The sequence below is a fragment of the Grus americana genome, chromosome 17 (assembly GCF_028858705.1).
Source record: "Grus americana isolate bGruAme1 chromosome 17, bGruAme1.mat, whole genome shotgun sequence".
Taxonomy (NCBI): Eukaryota; Metazoa; Chordata; class Aves; order Gruiformes; family Gruidae; genus Grus; species Grus americana.
The window spans coordinates 187,049-205,914 of NC_072868.1; the positions used below are offsets into that span (position 1 = coordinate 187,049).

General features: G+C 52.0%; 1 protein-coding gene and 1 long non-coding RNA gene across 2 annotated transcripts in view; one reads left to right on the plus strand and one right to left on the minus strand.

Annotated features, from left to right (window-relative positions):
* Positions 1-14,817, minus strand: part of LOC129214315 (uncharacterized) — a 110,678-nt gene extending 95,861 nt beyond the window's left edge. Inside the window, exon 1 of the long non-coding RNA XR_008579668.1 lies at positions 14,697-14,817. This is a non-coding gene — a long non-coding RNA (uncharacterized LOC129214315). The remainder of the gene's footprint in view (positions 1-14,696) is intronic.
* On the plus strand, positions 182-18,831 carry LOC129214306 (centrosome-associated protein CEP250-like). Its single transcript, XM_054845740.1, is given in 23 exon segments — positions 182-791; positions 1,818-1,874; positions 2,584-2,666; positions 3,682-3,847; positions 4,576-4,682; positions 5,708-5,935; positions 6,175-6,319; positions 6,604-6,687; positions 6,828-7,058; positions 8,321-8,514; positions 10,143-10,270; positions 10,475-10,644; positions 11,443-11,622; positions 11,955-12,092; positions 12,435-12,578; positions 14,397-14,924; positions 14,927-15,805; positions 15,807-16,424; positions 17,198-17,353; positions 17,791-17,898; positions 18,066-18,116; positions 18,452-18,559; positions 18,562-18,831. Coding segments are annotated over 23 exon segments (4,701 nt in total). The 5' UTR covers positions 182-692; the 3' UTR covers positions 18,661-18,831.
* The last annotated feature ends 35 nt before the right edge of the window (positions 18,832-18,866 follow it).

An 18,866-nucleotide genomic window follows, 5' to 3' on the forward strand; every position in this document is an offset into this window, starting at 1 on the left:
AGCAGCTGGACTGCTGAGGCTCTTGTGCTTGTGCTTCCCAGCGTGATACAGGGGACGCCCGCACTGTGAGGGAGGAGGAGGGATGAGCGCTCTCGCTAGGGCACTTTGTTTTATTTCTTCGTGAGCTCACGAAATAAAGCTTAACTCACAGAGCACGTTGTCCTGTAAATGTCAAGCTTTCTCTCCCGTACTGGGTTTCCTCTAACTGCTCGCAGTCGTTCCATCTCTCCGTGCTTGGTTTTCGTAGGAGCTTGGAACTCCTGCTCCAGTGGCAGTCAAGGGCTGAAGGTTGAGCTTTTAGCAGAGAGCCCTAGCTGTTGAGTTGGCTTCCCTGTGCGATGGACCTTTTCTCCTGTCGCTGCGGTCCCCCCCTTCTCGCCCCAGTGTCCCCATACCCCCCACCCAAGACTCTGGTGTCGGGGACCGTTTCCTCCCGCTCCTGCTCTCCCAGGCGCTACAGGGAGCGCTTTTGGCCCCCAACGTTCTACGGGGCCGTTAACAGTCTCTGAGCAGAAGTCGCTGGAGCAAACGGCTGCCGGGGCGGCCTCTCCCCCGCGGCAGCAGCGCAGCCCGGCGCGGCACCCTCAGCGAGAAGCGAGAAGGGAATCGCTGCCACAGAGCGGCCCCGAGCGAGCCCGGCCTGTCAGGCGGCGGAGCCCCGCGGGCGGCGGGCCCGGCTGGCGAGCGGGGGCATGGCGGCGCGGAGCCAGGCCTCCCTGCGGCGCCGGCTGCAGAGCTCGCAGGAGGCGCAGCAACGCCAAGCGGTGCTGGTGCGGAAGCTGCAGGCGAAGGTAAGGAGCGGGGGCACCTGCCCGGGGGGGAGCTGCCCGGGGACGGGCCGCGGTGGCGGGGCCGGGGTGCCCGGGCCGCCCGCGCCGCGCTGAGAGGGGACTCGGCGGCGGCGGCGGCGGCGATCTCGGGGGGCGAACGCGCGGCCCCAACGGCGCCCTCCCCGGGGCTGCTGCGGGCGGGACGGCGCCGAGCCCGGAGCTCGGGGGAGGCCCCGGGAGCCGCCCTGCTCCGCCCGGCCTGCTGGGCGCCGTCACACACACACACACACAGACACACGCCCCGAGCCCCTCGTCAGGTCTCTCCCGTCCTTAACTAAAGATGCCGGGCTTGCCAACGCCTTTGTTTGGCCAGGTGAGCAGGGGGCTGTCCCAGAGGTAGGAGTCAAGCCGGCGGCGGTGGTTTCGCGTGGCCCCGGACAGAAGCAGGCAGCTCTGGCCTGGTCGGCCCGGGGCGCAGGAGCGCCGGCAGCGAGGAGGGTGCCGGCCCCGGGCGGAGGGTCGGGGCAGTGTCCGACGGTGGTCACGGCGTGGCTGGAAGCTCCTCCTGCTTTCCTTGCCCGTGCTTGTCTTCTGCAGCTGAACAGACACCCGCGTTCTGCAGCGGCTGTGCAGGGCTGTGGTCAGAACTGACTTGACTTGCTACTTAGTGAAACGCAACTTGCAAAACTCATTTCTCTAACTTCAAGGACCCGCTGGACCTTGAGCCCGTTGGAAGGACTGATCTGGGGGACGTAGTGGCCATAGGCCAGGCACGGCTCTCTAAGGCGCTCTCGTCATTCTGTTTGCCACCTCTGTCTTAGGATGAGCAGATAGCAGTGCGTGTAAAAGACACCCTGTCTCCTGTATTCTTTAATCTTAGATAAGGTGAAGCTTCCCTATGTCGTAACGACTTCTTGTTGACGGGATCGGCAGCACTGTGAAATGTGCTCTGCTTGGGCTGTCAAGACCTGCAGAAAAGCGAATGCAGGAGGGGCCGCGTCTGCTACAAGCCACATTCGCTCACCTTCATTCTGTGTGCCCATCTAGGTACTGCAGTACCGGACTCGGTGTCGAGAGTTGGAGCAGCAAGTGCAAGCAGGAGGGGTGAGTGTGCAGGTTGCTAACTAACGATAGCGTACGTAGCATTCGCTACCGCAGGCAAAAAGCTCCCCAGAGCAACGGCAGAGGGAAACAAGCGTTTGCTGCCTGAGGCTTTAAAGAAGCGCTGCAAGGCTGCCCGGCCGTCTTTTGTCCAGCTGCCGTTCTTAGAGCAGCCAGTAATCCCAGAAATGCCGGCCCGGAAAACCCGATCAAGAAGGATTGTAACGTTGTGAAGGAGTGCTTTATTGCTGGAGTAAGGTTTGTCCTAGGTCTCGGGAGAGGGCTCTACTGCCTGTTAGGTTCTGTGGCTGTCTCTGACAAAGACTTGGTTGAAACATGGCGTGTTGGAAGGCAAGAATGCTGGCGTTCAACATACAGAGCTGGCTCTGTGCTTTTCCTTCTGCTTCACGGCCAAAGTCAACCTAGGAAACGAAGGGTAGGAGAGTACTCCCAGGCTTCAAGTCTGAGTGAGCACTGGCGGTCATGAGCTGAGGATACTTAGCTGTGAGAGTGCAACGGCGGGAGACTGAGGAGAGCTGCTCACGCTGAGTAACACCCTTCCCCTCCCTTCCTCTCCCTAGTCGTGACACTGTTAAGCCTGGAGGAAGCCACGAGCTCCTGAGATACCAAAGAAATGGAGGGGAAAGCCACGGATGCTAACAGTAGTGAAGGGTCCACAAGAATTTGACTCAGCATTTCCTTTCTTCTTAAGGGATCCCTTCCAGGCAGGTGGGAAGCCAGAGAAGCCCGCGACCGGGAGAAAGCACTGCTTCAGTTGGAAGAGGAGCATCAAAGGTAAAAGGAAGAAGTGTTAACCTCACACATGGTATCCTGGATGCTCGCGGAAGCGAGGGAAGACCTGTCAGCGCTACCTGGTCTCCCCAAGGGAAGCAGTCGGGCAAGCCGTTTGGAAAGGAGAAAGGTCCACAATCTGTTCTGTGCCACAGGAATAGTGGTGTGTGCCGAATGGCTCTGTTTGGAGCGGGGGGTTGTTCTGGGTGACCTCCAAAGGTCCCTTTCCAGCCTAAATTATTCTGTGTCTCAGTCGGTGAGCTGCTCAGCAGAGCCTGGGTTTAGGTTGAGAATCAAGCCCCGACATGCTGAGCATTCCGTGGCGCAGGAGTTGTCCTCTTTGGGTTCGCTCGAATAGCATATCCTGCGCTTGGATCAGAGCCTTCCAGTAGAGCACTTGGCACCACAGGCATCTTCTGCCGCATTGCTTTCCCTGCTTTTCTTTTTCCCTCGGCCCCAGAGATAAATGGTGTGTGGTGTAAAAGGCACCTGTGTGCTGTGTTACGTATGTTGCAAGCTAAGGTGGGAGAAGCCCAGCTCCTGTTTTGATCCAGAAACTGAGTTCTGTGCTTGTTCGCAGGGCAGCGGTTCTCTCCATTTAGTTCATGAATTTAGTTTCCTGGGTGGGATATTAGCCTGTGGTCCCAAAGTCATTAAGCTGCAGTGCCTGACCTCTCAGCTCTCAGTTGAAAGTTGCGCATCAAGCTGTTTCCCCTCTGTGTATGGCGCTGTCTTTGTGGTGTGCAGTTTACTGGATCAAGAAGGTGGGGGTCTTTGCTACAGGTCTTACACAGTGTATAGGACAAGGACAGGGAGAGGCTGAACGGGAAGGTGAGGGCAGTGCTGGGTAGAACATGAGTTTGCCATAGCAGGGAGATCTTTCTTAATCCTAGAAAGCACTTTTCCTGCCTCTCGGTTTGACAACCAAGTCAGCGTTGAAGGAGCTGGAAAAGCACGGGGATGCTGCTTGTGGATAGCAGTTGTGCCGTGACCTCATCGCTGTTTCTCCTTTGCCAAGGTGTGAGACTCTGGCCGAAGTGAACGCTGTCCTGCAGGAGCACCTAGGTAAAGCGACTGAGGTTAATTCAGCCCTCAAGGAAGATGTTGGGAAACTGACGGCGGATTGGATGAGGGCCCGGGAGGAGCTGGAATTGAAGGCGAGCGAACGGCGCAATGAACGTGAGGTAAGGATAGGCTACGGGAATGTCAGACGTGATGCCCAAGCGGAATGGGAAGGCATTTTATTTCTGGCACGGAGGACTTGCTGTGTGAAAGTTGTGGCTGCCTTGAGGACGTCTTGGTGTTGCCTGGCCAAAGACAGGGGTGTGAGATGGAGGAGGGTCAGCAAATCGTGGTGCTGGAAGACGCCCCCCCCCGGCTGTGACCATACTGCTCAGTCTTCAAGGCAAATGCTTGCTGCTGCTGGATGCCGCAGGGCAGTCAGACGTGAGCGCTCGTCCTTTTAGTAGTTCCTAAATCTCTGTCGACAGCAGTGGAGACCGGAGAGGTCTGTGTCTTTTCACATTCAGAGCAGCCAACCGAAGAACAAGACAGGCCTCCCTTACCAAGAGTGTCTTGCAAGCAAATCTGACCCTGGTCTTGGAGGGGCTTGTTTTTGTCTTCCTCCACCAAGACTGTTAGACATCTCTGCAAGGCAAGATGACAAATCATGATCGGTTTGCTTTGCCGATACCCACTCCTGCAGGAGAAGCGTGGGTGTTTCCTTCCTTGAGGTCAGGTGACGAGTCTGCTGGGGGATGCTTCTGTGGTGCCTCTTCGGCCCTTGATACCCCTGTTGGAATTGTTATGAAAGGAGACCCGGTGATGGTGGTTGTACTCTCTCCTATCTGCACGACTTGCAGAGTGACGGCGAAGGCTGAATTGGCATTTCTTTTTGTCTTTGCATGTTTAGCTTTATGACAGCTACTTAAAGGGTGAACGTAACCGCCTACTCAGCCTGTGGCGTCAGGTGGTGACCTTCCGCCGTCACTTCCTGGAGATGAAGACTGCCACTGACCGGTGAGTAGAAGTTAAGGCTGGATCCCTTGCAGGAAAACTGTAGCTTCCCTTCTCACCTGCTTTTTGAGCCTCGATGTTACGTTAGTTGCGGCTACAGATATGATTTCTCCTTTGGTAGCCTGAAGCCATGCCATTAAGCGTGCCTTAGGCTGTTTTCGGAATCATTTTGTTTGATGCTGGTTTTCAGATAAAACCGAGGGGCTCGGGCTCTAAGCAGTGCAGAGGCCCTGAACGGATGAACTTGACTGTGGTGCTGTTTGGGCACATTAACACGGACACAGGCGCACGTGGACACATTGGAAGAGCCTCACCAAAGCTGTGCATGCAGCACCTAGCGCGGTCCCTTTTATAGAGTGACGAAAATCTGCCTTAAATCTCACTTGCGTTCTTTTCCCCCTGCTCCTGATGGGAAGATCATTCATGGATACCTGTTTTTGTCCTTCTCCTTTCCAGCTTACATTTATTCTGGTCAGTTTGCATCCGCTTATGCCTCTACCAGCATTGTTGAGAGAAAGGATAGCTTCTCTACCCTGTTACTGCATTTGTCCAATTTATTTTGCTTAGTTTGATACCTCCTTTTTAGGATTGCTTTCTTGTTCTTGGGCTCTCTGAGGTTCCTTTCTCACAGCTGCAAACAAAAATCGTGTAGCCGTAATAGTACGTTCTTCTGGTGTCAGCATGCAATTTCAAACGCTGGGTTACCGTCAGCCATTTACCTTATCTGATGGTAAGCTTTCCTTAATGTGTAGAGTATGCCTGAGCTACTAGTTAATCCTTCTGGCTGTGCCATCGATTTCTTCTTATCTCTGAGGAGAAAACAGAGTCGTTCCTCAACCATCAAAGAGACCCGTTGCTCAACTCTCAAGATGCGTCCTGATCCCAAAGTGTCAGATGAATGATTCGTCCCCGGTGAAGATGTCATCTTTCCTGCCAGCTTTTACGGTTGCACAATTCCGTGCTTGAAAAGTGAGTCAGCTGATAAAGATGGTGGTGTGAACGTTCTCTCTTTCTTTATTCTCCTTCAGAGATTTGTCAGAGCTGAAGGCCGAGCAAATGAGGCTTTCTGGATCTATACTTGTAAACTGCTCCCGCCTAAACTCCGGCATGCAGCGCTGGGAGTCCGTCCCTCTGGGTAGACCTGTCCTAAAGGATCAGGCGCAGCAGCAAGCGGACCAGGAAAGAAGCCAGAGGACTTGGGAAGTGATGTGCTTACAAGCCAAGGGGGACCCGGAGAAGGAGGAGCTTCAGGACAGGTAAACGTGTTTTAAACTTTGGAAGGAGTCAGCATCCCTGGAGGTCTTTAGAAGACATGTAGATGTGGTGCCTGGGGACATGGTTTAGTGGTGGACCTGGCAGTGTTAGGTTTCCGGTTGGGCTCGATGATCTTAAAGGTCTTTTCCAACCTGCATGATTCTGCGATGCTATGCTCTTGGTTTTGGAAAGGAGAATGTTTTCACACGAAAAACTTGTTTGTCCCTTCCCCTTCTCGTAGACTGAAGGACTTAGCTGCACTTGAAGGAAAACAGTCATTATCACAGAGTGAGTTGGTAGTCGCGAGAGAGACACTGGAGGAATGGCGTCTTCAGAGGGATCTGCTGAAGCGCGAGAAACAGGAGCTTACAATGGCCCTGGAAAAGGTATGGTCACCTTACTCCTAGGCAGCACTTGTGGGAGAGGGAGTTGTGATAGCAGGACCGCCACCGGTGCTGTTTCTGGCAGTAGAAGAGAGGGACAATGTTGTTCTCCTTCTTGGAAAACGGTGATCGGATCACACAGGCTCGTGGGTGTAGTCAGTCCCCAGGTGCCTGCTGGGCACGCTGAATTGGGAGTATGTCGGCAATGCGAAAGGGGATCTGGAGTCGCTGCTTGAAGTCAGGGATTTTCCTGTCTTTGTTTTCATGTTGTTCTGCTGTCTCTTCAGGCAGAGCAGTCAGTAGCAGAGTTGACAGGGGCTCTGAATAAGCTGCGTGCTGAAGTAGCTGATCTACATGTTGGAGCCGCGAAGGTGAGCAGTATTCATGAAGCTCTCGCCTTGGATAAAGTGCAGCTGAAGAAACTTGTGTTGCTCCTTTTTCTGTCCAAGCCAAACCTTCTTCATAGGAAATCTTACTGTATTTTATTTCCTCTGTGCTTCTGCGATTGTAGCTGGAGCAAGAGCACGATCTTCTGTCAGGTAAAGTGGCCGAGATGGAGAGAGCAAAGATCTCTGACCAGGAGAGGCTGAACCTGTGTGAAAGAACAAACGAAGAGCTCTGCGCAGAGAAAGCCCGCCTGGAGCAGCTGCTGAAGAAAGCAGAGGAGCACCAGGAGGGGCTGCAGGCAGAGCTGAGGATGCTGGCAGAGGAGAAGGCAGAAACCCAAGATAAACTCAATGAGGTGAGACCAAAAACCTAGTGCTTTCCGGGTGGGCTTTTGGCTGCTTGGCTCAGCGGGGCTCTGTCTGTTGGATTCTGCAGTGTTTTTGTCAAGGAGACGCTTTCCATTTGTTCGAGCCTAGAGAGCGGGACAAAGCTGCAAGTCAGTGTCTGCTGTCTTGTACTGCTGAGAATGGGAATGACGTCCTGACATTGTTGAAGTTGTCTTGCAAGCCATACACGCAGCTTTGAATTGCTCGAGCCTCTTCAGGCCTTGAGGAAGAGGATGAGAAATAGGCCGTGTGACTCTGGACTACCTGATTTTCAGTACAGTGGAAAAAGAGCTTGGGAGAATCGTATCGCTGGAGGAGACTAGGGAGTTTGCCATCATTTCAGTGTCAGTTTCATAATGTACAACCTTGGGTATTACGGGATAACTTTGAGAGGAGAATTGTTTGTTTCGGATGGTCTGTTCTCTGCTAGACAGTCTTGGTTTTCGAGTCCGTGGTATGTTTGGCAAATACCCAGCAGAGGTGTTATACTGAAGACAAAAGCTAAAAAAACATGGTTACTCTTCAAGCTTGAATACCAGCAAGGTATATTAGACGACTTCTTTGTGTAAGACAAGGAAACAGTATTGTTGACGTGAACTCCTGTACCAATAGAGTCTACCATCTCTTTGGCCACATCAGCCAGACTTTCATAAATCACTAACTGATGCTGCCACCACGAGGGCTGTTTCCCTGACAAGCGTCGCCTCATTGCATCCAACTGCTTTACACGCTCAAGTAGGGGACGCTTTGATCTTTTCTTTTTTTTTTTCTTTTTTTTTTTTTCTTTTCTCCCTCCCCCCCCCCCCCCCGAAGGAGAAAACGTGTATTTTCACTTTCTTCAGCAAGCCAAGTTGCTTCTGCTCAAACTTTCCTGAACATTTCCAGCAACAACTTGAATAGATTCTTAGAGCATTTTAGTTTGCAAGGGGGCAGTTCTGGAAAAACGCAGTGTTTTTGCATGAAAACACGTAGTCTGGGGTATGTAGGTTTGTCCTGAAGGAGCTGTCCGGACCCCGGCAACCCAGTAGGGCCTTACGCGTCGCTTTCAAGTTAACAGTGCCAGCGCCTTCTGGCAGCCCCGGGTATTAGTGCGGTATAGAGCAGATGCTCTGAAGCTTTCAGCCCAAAGTACAGGAGCTCCTTCTCCTCGAGCTGATTCAGAAGTGGCACTGGCTGGCTCTGCATAGAAGCCCAGAGAACGGACTCTAACTGTATTTTGTCCCGCTTTCAGGTTTACCGCCAGCAAGAGTCATCTAGCAGTGGTCTGGAGCAGTTGCGCCAGGAGTCCTCTCGCCAAGGGCATGCACTGGCCAGGGTGTCCAAAGAGAAGGAGTTGCTGGTGCGTGAGAAGGCTGCCCTAGAGGTGCGACTGGCAGCCGTGGAGCGGGACAGACAAGGCCTTTCAGAGCAGCTGGCAGAGGCCAGGTAAAGGTGGGGAGGAGACCCTAAGCAGGACGTTATTTCATGTCTGGAATTATAAAGGTGGTAATCATTACACGAGGATTGATTGCATCCAGTGCTTTTCAGATGTTTTCACCTTCCACGGGCAGAAAATGGAGGAATCTTGAGAAAAAACCCCAAACAGTATCCCATGATTTGAATGGTATTTGCCTGAGAGCTAAAGCTAACAAAGCTCTCCTGAGCCTTGGGCTCGCGTTTATGCCCCTTGCATGTTCCTCTGTGAAATCCAAAGCAAGCCAATATAATTCCTCGGTATCTGGCACCTTGGCTCTGCATTGAGTAATAATTAAACCACGCAGATGTTTACTGAAGCCTGAAGCTTCTCTCTGGGTTTGGTTTCTTGTTCTGTGCATCGGAACACAGATCTTTCCGTATCGAGTAGTTTGAGGTGGGATCTTCAGACTTCAAGGCTATTACACGCGGTGCCCAGTTATTGGGCTGTAGCAACTGTTCCTGCCAGATGTTGCTCTCAAGAGCCTTTTGTTGTCGCAGTTTGGGACTCGGTCTTTTCTGTTCCGTTTTAGAGACTGACTTTGATTTATCCTTAAAAGGGAGCGTAGTGGCTTTGGACTGCCAGCGACTGGCGTAATCAGAAATGTGTGCTTGTTCTCCTTCCCAAAGCTACATCCTCCATTGTCCATCCAAGTGGGTGAAATCCTACATTTGTGGGGTTTATTGTTGTACCACTCGGGTGCCCCTTTCCCCTGAGGGACGTTAACCCTGATTGCATCCCTGTACGAGTGAGGCAGTGCTGTGTATTGTAGGAACCCGGCAGGCAGGACGCCGGTTAGATCAGGGAGGTGACTGCACCCCCTGGTTCCAGAATCCTGTGTGTGGTACGCAGCAGTTGGCTGAAGTCTATGGATGCAACAGTTTGCCTCTGCAGTACCACAACTTCCGTTTTAAAGAGCGACCAGTCATTTGCGCTACCGCCTACTTAGTTAGCAACGCTTAAAGAAAAGTAGCAAGTTTTTCTCTTGAACTTGCAACAGTTTAAACTGCAGGATAGCTGCCTCTCCTTTCAGGTAGCCCTTGTTCTGATAACATCTAGTTGAAGTTTCTTACAAATGCTGCTGCAAGCATGAGATTTTACTACGCCGTCCGATGTCTTTCTTTGGTCCCTTCTGAAGATAGGGAGTCTGGAAAATGACCTACCTATACCTACACTGCAAGCAGCATTAAAACGTCACGAGTCAGCCAGGGAAATACTCTGATTCTGTCCCCCTGCAGAGCAACTTGGAAGTGCAGATGAGAGGAGGAGGGCTGTGAGCAGAGGCTGGGCTTTGGCTGGCACAGACTTTGTGGGCACAGCTACCCGTGTGTCACAGATCAGACACCAGCAATGTAAGATTCGGCCGTTGAGATCAAATTCGGCTGGGCTTTCTGAGTTACCCTAGGTCATCCGTAAAGCCTGGGCACTCCCTCGGAGGGGCCTGCATTGCTGCTCTAAATGGCAGAAGTAGGCTTTCTGTATACCACTTTCCACGCAACCGTGCTCAGGAGTGGGGATCTTGAACCGCTTCTTGCTGGAATAACTGCCTGTGGGTGTCAGGAGCAAGAAACTCACTTCTCTCCGTATTCTCAACTTGCAGGTCAGTGAAGGAGACCCTGGAATCCAGCCTGTTTGAGGCTCAGCAGCACTCATCTCAGCTGGAGATCTCCCGGCATCAGCTTGAAATCCAGCTTCACGCAGTCGCGCAGGCCAAGGAGGTGATCCAAGGTGAGAGCCTCGTGTGCTTTGTTTCTGGTGATCCCCCTGCCTACGAAGATGGTATAAAAACAGCTGTCTGTCCGCAGTGCTTCTGAGGAGTGAAGGAGCTGGAGACAGATCCCTCCTACACTGCAAGTCAAATGGCTTGAGGTTAGTGAAGTCAGAACCACTGTCTGCGCAGGCCCTGAATCTTGCCGTTTGCCGTGTTTGCAGGGGAAGTGAAGTGCCTTCAATGTGAGCTGGAAGCGGAGAGATCTCTAAGGAGGCAGGAACGGGAGCACATGGCACAACGGCTCTTGCAGACAGAACGGCAGTATGAGGCTGCCCTCAGACTTCGGCAAACTGATCATGAAGCGGAAATGAACAAGCTCCTGCAAGACCTGGTAGGAAACAGTACGCTTTTGAATTCTTCCAGCAAGCTTTGTGGGCTGGCTTTAGAAGGATAATAGCCTGAGTGTGGCTGCCTGAAATGGCAGCAACCATCTGTCGCAGGCCGCCCGTTGCGGCCAGGCAGCAGAGCCAAGGGCTTGTACTTGAAGGCCCGTGAAGACCCAGCAGACTGTGCTGGGATGGTCGATGCAGCCACAGATTCAGTGTGGGCGTAAGACGAGTTCAACAGAAGGTTGGGTGGTCCCCCCGCAAAGCCTGGCAGCCCAGGGGTAGGATCTTAGCAGACTCCCGTCTGCCGTGAAGTAGACTCCTAACATTCCCGCCAACTGCAGTCACGGGAGCTTTGTTCCTTTCTTTCTGTCCTTTCATGGTTGGCAGAGGTCTTGTCTTTGGGCTTAAAGCGTATGGAACAGGCCCCTCATTCCTGGGGCTTGAGTTCGTGGCCTGTCTTGTGGCTAGGGCGTCGGGGTAGTGGCCTCCTTCTCACCCTGCAGTCCATCTGCGCCTTTTCATTGACGAGAACGGAGTTGGGCTTTGAAAATAGAGACTCTGAGAATAGCGAGAAATCCCGAGGAGAGAGGTGCTAGGGAACAGGCAGCCACCAGAGAGGGGAAGGTAACGTCTCCTCTTCCTCCACCTGCTGACCCTCCTTTTAAGTTCCTTGGTAGGACATGAGTTATGGAGGGCACAAAGCCACTGCTGTGCACTGTTGAGGTGGGGGTTTGTGGGAGGGAGTATTGTGAGGAGCTTGGCTGGGACTCCATCTTGAAGTCTTTTCCTCCCCTCATCAGGCAAGCGAGTGGGAAGGGCACCATTCAGAGCTAGAGGAGATGCTGGAGCGATGGGAAAAGGAGAAGGCAGAGACAGAAAGGGAGCACGAGAAGAAGCTGTTTGATATGAAGCAGAAAGTTGCCACCATGCAAGCTCAACAAGAGGAGGAACGAACGAGAGTTGAAAATGCCAAGCAAGAGGTAAAGGCCGTGAAGGGGGAATTTGTGTGGGTTTTTTTACTCTTCTGGGCTCCTTATTGGCAGTGCTTCTCTGGACACTGTGGAAATGCCACACATTTTTCCTGTTAGGTGACTAAGAGTTTGTTGGAGAGTCAATCACAGATGGACCGTGGATGGACCACGTTTTTGCTGCCAATCTCACTTAGGAACCTGTGCCTCCAAGGGGGCAGATAATGACCCAGGAGACAAGCAGCACGGTGCTTCGAGAACGTGGGAGCCCGTCACTCTCTGAGTCTTACCACACAAGTTTTGTATGGGAAGTTTAAAGCCGTCCTCTCTTTATTTCTGTGCAGGCCCCGCCAGAACAGGAGCGTGAGAAGAAGAATGCTTTCCTAGAGACGCTGCTCCAAACTCGGGGAGAGCTAAGAGAAGCCTGCCAGCAGCTGGAGCAGCTCAGGCAGGAGGTGGAAGAGCGGCGAGAGAATGGGCAGGTCAGTCTGACTGGTAGGGTGGGCTGAAGGAACAGGCCGCTGGCAATTGGACATAAGCTGAGAGAAGCTGAGAGAGCCAGGAAACAGAGTGAAGGGCAGGAACAAGGGAATGAAAGATAAGCCCTGCGCCTGGGGAGGCAAGGCCTACTGCAGGCACTGCAAGCAGCACAGAGCCCGGTAAGCGCCAGAGATCAGCAACAGCAAGGAAGGGTTACAATGGAAGCAGAGCTGGGTGGAAAAGCAGAAAGAAGTGGCTGAATGAGTGTGATTTTGAGAGAGAAGGAGAAAAAAGCTGGATCTGATGGCAGGTCCCGGTAGCTTGCTCTCCATTTGTGTTTACAGAACATCACGGAAAAGCTGCAGGCAGAACTGCAGGAAAGTCAGAGTAAGATCAAGGCCGTGGAGAATAGGCACAAGGAAGAAATGCAAACCGTCACAGAGGAAATGAACAGCCTTCTTCAGCAGAGGGATGCTCTACAAAAACAGGTGACTGAAACGGCCATAGCTACTCCGGTCATCAAACAGGTGAAGTGTCTCTCCACTTCTTGCCTTTCCACTGCAGAGCAGCAGGCTGGTGGGGTAGTCCCTCTGACTGCCATCATACTGTGGTCTCCATCTCAGCTGGTCTGGAGGAGACTTTACCGGCCAGCTGAATGGACAGATGGGCTAGTCCTTTTGCCTGTTTGCCAGCAATCATCAGAATGGATTTCTGCTGGTCTTGGTTTTTAAGGTGGTTTTTCAGATGAACGTGGTGACCCACTGAGCTTTTTAAACAAGTCGGCTGTATCCATTGTGAATCTGGTACTCTCGTGACAGGGTGAAATTTCAAGTTGTTCTTTCCTCACAGTACATGATACGGCTGACAGTGACAAGCCATAGTCTTTGACTGCTTTGTTAGGTTTTACTTGTGGTGGAAGAGTTGACATCTCAGCTAGCAGCCTCCGAAGAGTCTCTAAAGGAGGAGGCCATGCGTCTGCAGCAAGAGGTGGCGTCTTTGGAGAGGAAACTCGAGAGCACTGAGAAGCAAAGGAAGGATGTCCTGGTGAGGCTGGCAGATGCTGCAAAGGGCCATTTCTTACCTATTTTTTGGCCTTCTGTTAATAGTTCTAAGGAGCAACTTTTTCCGGTGGAGAGCTGATTTTGGGTGGTCTTGTACCGGTTCAGTCCAAATCTGAGCAGACACAGAGTACGCAAATGCTGACCAAGTTTCCCTCACTTCCCGCTTCCTTCCAGTCACCGTTCCTTGTTTCCCAGACGTTTGCTCTCCTGCCAGGCCATGTAGCTGAGTTAGCAGGGTCATCGCCTTGGGTAGGAGAGGACAGTCCAGAAAGGAGAGGTCGTTAAGATGACCGATAGCACAAACTATGTGGAGAGACCGCTACAGGAGCAGAAGAGTGTCATTTATACCAGCGGTTGTTTTCTGGTTTACCTTTTCCAATTGCGTTCTTCTGAATAAGCAGGGAAAGATGCTGTAGTCATGTAAAAGTCAGTTATGATTCAGGGTGTCTGTTTTCCTCAGTGCTGATGATTTCTGCCCTTGAACCTTTAGTCAAAGGAATTTTCAAACTTGTCTCTATTTACATTGCATGGTTTGGGCGATCATTGGTGTCCAAATCCATATTTAGATTTCCAAATATCTGTATCTGGAAAAAGGGGTGAGGAGGCAGAGTTAGCTAATAATAGAAAGCTGTTCAACATTGCCCATCTGAGAGCAGACAGTGGGGGAAAAGAGAGATATTTGAGAAACAAAAGTGCTGATCCAGATCCATAGGAATGCCTGCCAGGGGAAATCTAGTCCCGATTTCCAACAGTGGGAATGCCAGCCCGTCACCTGACCGTTACTCCTTCCAGAGGGGACAGCGGGGTTCCAGAGGGTGGTACCATGAAAACTCCACACAGTAGAGGCCCAAAACCCCCCCAAGCCCCCCCAAACCAAATGGAAATCCCATGCTGGGGTTGTTCTCTCTTGCCTTCCTCCCTAGCAGAGACAACATCGTCATGGCACTGCCTAAATCATGCCTGGTCTGGACTTTAGATCCTGGCTGCAGTTCTGGCAGCTCCTCCCCAAAAGAACACGCTAGAGCTAGAAGAGGCTCAGAGAAGGGCAAACAGGAAGATGGGACTGGCTGAGTAAGCTGGCAAAGACGCAGCCGAAAGGGTGGCGCAGGCAAGGTCTACAACATCCCGAGAGGCAGGGGGAGGGGGGGCAGCCCTTGACTGCCGCTGGAGCAGGAGTTCCAAGCTACTACGAAAACCAGACCTATATGGATGGAATTATTGAATCTTTTCCTCGCTGTTTTGCAGCATGAACGGGACAGGCTGCAAGCAGTTAAAGAAAAACTGGTACGAGAGATGAAACTTCTTCAGGAATCAGCCACAGCCTCTGAGACCCGAGCAAATACAGCAACGGATACGAATCACTGCCTTGAACAAGAACTTCAGACTGCATTGTCTGTCTTGAAAATGAAAACCGAGGAAGTGGAAACGCAGTGGGAGAAAATGCAGACGCTCCAGAAAGACGCGGCACAGGGAAAAGCTTTGCAGGAGACTCTCCCTCATCTGACTGCCATCCTGTCAGAGAGGGAGGGAGAAATGAAGTTGTACCAGGAAGAGGTGAGAACGCCGGAAGACCAGCAAGCAATGCAGAAAACTACTCTCGATCAGGTTATTAAGGACATAACAGAGAAAAACCAGAAGATGGAATCCCAGCAAGAACGGATACGGGACCTGGAGAAGCAGCAAGAAAAACAAAGGATTGCTGTCAGCAAGATGAGCAAAGAGCTGGAAGAGAGAGGCCTGGAGATCAGATCCCAGCAAGAACGGATACGGGAGCTCTAGAGAAGCAGCGAGAAATGCAGAGGACTGCTGTCAGCAAGATGAGCAAAGAGCTGGAGGAGAGAGACCGGGAGATCAAATTCCAGGAGGGGAAAATAGCGATTCTAGAACAAGACGGTGCATCACAAGTGAGAAATCTGCGGGTGGATCTTGATCATCTGAAAGGAACCTTGGAGGAGAGAAACTTGGAGCTTATGTCTCTGACTCAGCAGATCCAAGAACTGGAAAGGGAGAGAGAACAGGTGAAATCTCTGCACGCAAGCCTCGAACACCTGAGGGCCGCTCTTAAGGACAGAGAGAGCGAGTGTGATTCTCAAAGGCATCAGTTAAGACTCTTGCAGCAGTACAAGGAGCAGCAAGAGGGGTACCTGCAAGAGCTTCACGGTAAAGTAGAAAAGATGACACTTGCTTTGTCTCAAAAAGATCAAGAGCTTGAGTCACAAGAAAAGCAAATCCAGGAAGCTGAAGAAGTCACGGAAATGCAGTTAAGGACTGTCCGTGACCAACTGGAGCAGGCCTTAGAAGCCTTAAAAGAAAAGGACAGACTCATAGACACCCAAAAGCAACAAACAAGGAGCTACGAGGGAAAACCAGGAGAACAGCTGAAGGTCTTACGCAGAGACTTAGAAGACGCTACGGCAATACTGAAAGAAAAGCATTTCATGGTTGAATCTCAGAAGGAACGGATTGCGACCTTCCAAAAAGCAGAACAAGACTCTGGAGAGCAGAAGGAAATTCTGCAGCATCTGGAAGCGGCCCTAAAGGAGAAAGAGCAAGAAATTGTATCCCTTAGAAAGCCATGTGAGGCACGCAAGGAACAGGAGGAAAAGCACGGAGCTGAGCAAACAAATCTTCAAGGGACAAAACTGACTCTGAAAGGAAGAGAGAGAAAGAAAGATAGGGGTTCTGGAGGAGGCTACCTCTAGGCTTGAGACCAAGGCTCAAGGTGAGCAAAAAGAGTTAGAAGAGGAAATAAGAGCTCTTTGGGAAGATCTCCAGCACGTTCAGCAGACTCTGGCAAGGAAGGATGAAGAGATCGAGTACCAGAGAGACAGAGTCAGGTATTTCGAGAAGACTCTGTCAGGGAGAGAACAAGAGCTTAGGCGGCAGAGCGAACTCCTGAAACAATTAACGTCAGCTTTGCGATGGAAAGATGAGGGGGAGACCCTACAGAAACAAATCCAGAAACTCCAGAAATGGGAGGAAGAGGAAGCCGAGAAGAGGAGGGTTCTCCAGGAGAGAGACCGTTCCTTGCAAAGGCAGAAGGAGCTAACCCAACAACTGGAAGATGAGCGGAAAGCAAAGGGGGAAGAATTGGAGCGTGCGATTGCTATCTGGAAGCAGACTGAAAGCGGAGAAGTCAAATGGAAAGAGAAGGCACAAGCACTGACTCTTGCCCTGACCAAGAGTGAAATGGCCAATGGGACTCTGAGGGGAGAAATAGCCGTCCTGCAGAGTATGGTTTCAGAGAGGGACACGGACTGGTTTCATCACGAGGTAGGCAGCGTGATTGATCATCAGTCAACTAAAATGTCTATAAAGGATTCTAATGACGGTTCCCATCAAGATATGGGAATTTATGTTCCTGTCAATCTATGACCAGCTTGGCCACAGAAACTATGGCTGCAGCCAGCAGGCTTGCCTGTCTGTGTAGCTCCGGCCAGAGACCATTCGCCTGCTAGAATGTTTTCTGTCCAGCCCAGAACTACTGACAGAACTACGGAGCTTGCTGTTAAAATTAACTCCAGGCCAAAAGCTGGGGATGGCTAGTTGGTTCTCTCCTATCTAGGCAAGCTTAGCCAACATGTCGTGGTTAGAATTTGGCGTGGAAAGGAAAGGGCACCGTTGACCAAACTAATGTACTAAACTTAGTCGAATTTTATAACGACGGCTGGAGAGCAGCTACGCTGATGGTGCTTAGAGGATGCTTTCAGACATGTAGATTGCTGAGGTACAGCTTTTCCAGTGTATTAAAAAGAACGGAATTCGTCCCGCCGCCTGATCGGGTTAAAGGCTTCGTTGCGCGTTCAGAATGTACTTGTGCCGCAGTCCAAAACGCATGAGGGCAAATTTGTGTGGATTTCTCCAAGGTGATCTGGAGGGGCCGCCCTAGGAAGAGAGTGTGTTGTTTTGGCCTGTGGAGCAGGAGGAGAAGAAGGGACTTAGCACTGTCCGTTCCTGGGTCTGGTCGCTCTCCGCAACGTGTTGCTTCTGGCCCTTCTAAGCTTTCTGTGGCACCAGCTCTCACAATCTCCTCTCTGTGTACCCAGCAGGCTACTGCAGAAGGGGAGCAGCTCTCCTGGCTCTCAGAGAAGAGACTCCTGTCGCAGCGGCTGGAACGTCTGCAGCGAGCAGTTGCAAAGCTGCAACTCGAGAAGACGGAGCTGAAGCAACTCAACGCTGAGCTCAGGAGGACTCTTGAGCAGGTGAAGCAGGCTTTCGCTGCCTCTGCAAAGCCTCACGGTCCTCTGGAACACAACACATTTCCACAGGCAGCACTTTGGCGTCCTCTGCTTGTTGCCTTCCCTCTCCCACTTTCCCCTGCGGACACTGGCTTTTGTATTTTCTCTCTCTTCTGGCACCCTATTGCCTTCAGAAACGCACATTCCCTCCGGTACCACCCTTCTTGCCCCAGTGTCCCCCTACAGACACATTTGACACTCTTGTGGCCAGGAGCTGTTTCCTCTTGCTTTCTCTTTCTCTTCCATAGTCTACGTCGAGTAGTCCTTTTTGCCCCCAACCTCCTCTGGTGCCATTAACAGTCTCGGAGCAGAAATCTCCTTGCCATGGTGTCCAGAGGTGCTGTTACTCCTTGTTTGGTGGCAGCACGTTTCCGTGACCCTTTCTCCCATCCAACGCGCAGGTGGAATGGGAGCGGAGGAGACTGAAGAGATATTGTAGAGGTCGGTCGCTGCCAGATGCGTGCGGCTTTTCTCTCTCTGACCAGCACAAGGTGCCTGCTTCTCGACAGGTGAGAACAGCATCGTACTCGGTGGGAGGAGGGTCTGGCCATACAGAGGAACAATGGCAAATCCCAGCGGCAGCAGCCCCCCAGGACACACCTAGTAGAGGTCGAATAGAGACCATGGCCCTGGCCAAACCGGAGACCAAAAAGAGATCCTTGCGTTTTCTTCACAGGAGGAGTCTCACACGTGCTGCAGTTGTCGATTAGCTGAGTTGCAGAAGCAGGTGAGGAGTGGGAAAGCTCTCATCAGTAGCTGCTGTGGCCGTACTGCTGGGCACGACTTCGCACCGTGCTACAGCCCGAGTTTGGTTTGGCTGTCAGGAAGCGAGTGCACCGGGCAGTGGAAATTGTCCCAGTGAAACTGGAATTGTTGATGATCTGAGCTGAGTTCAGGGCGCCTCTGGGACTCTGGGAACCTGTTGCTTCCCCTTCCACAAGGACAGCGTGTTTGTCAGGGCTGGAGTTAGCGGGTGCGTCTTCCCTGGCAGCCGGTACCGTGGGGCTACGGATGGTCCTAACAGCGTGGGCTTGTCTGAGCTCGGCCTTTTGCCTCTTTCAGGTGTCCCTTCTGCAGACGCAGCTGGCACAGGAACGAAAATACAAGCAGGACTATCCTGAGTGCTGTGCAAAGACCAGCCAGGAGCTGTCAGACCTTCACCACGAGCTGTCTCTTACTCCTTAGCAGCTGTGGTCAGGGAGCCCAAAGCTGCTGTTTTGGAAGCAGAGACTGGGAAGCTGGGTCAGCCTCTGAACCTTCTTTTCCTGTAGAGGAACAGCTGCTGCATCACAGGGTTCCTGTCCTGTGCCCTTCCCAGGAACGAATTCTGTTTTGCTGCGGGAAATGGGGGTGCATTTGTTCTGTTTGCATCTGGAAGCATCTCCTAGTGACAGTGGTTTTAAATGCGTTTTGGTTTTTTTAATAAAGGCAATTTTGCAGGAGTGCCCTTTTTCCGTAGGTGAAAGCGAGTGCTAGG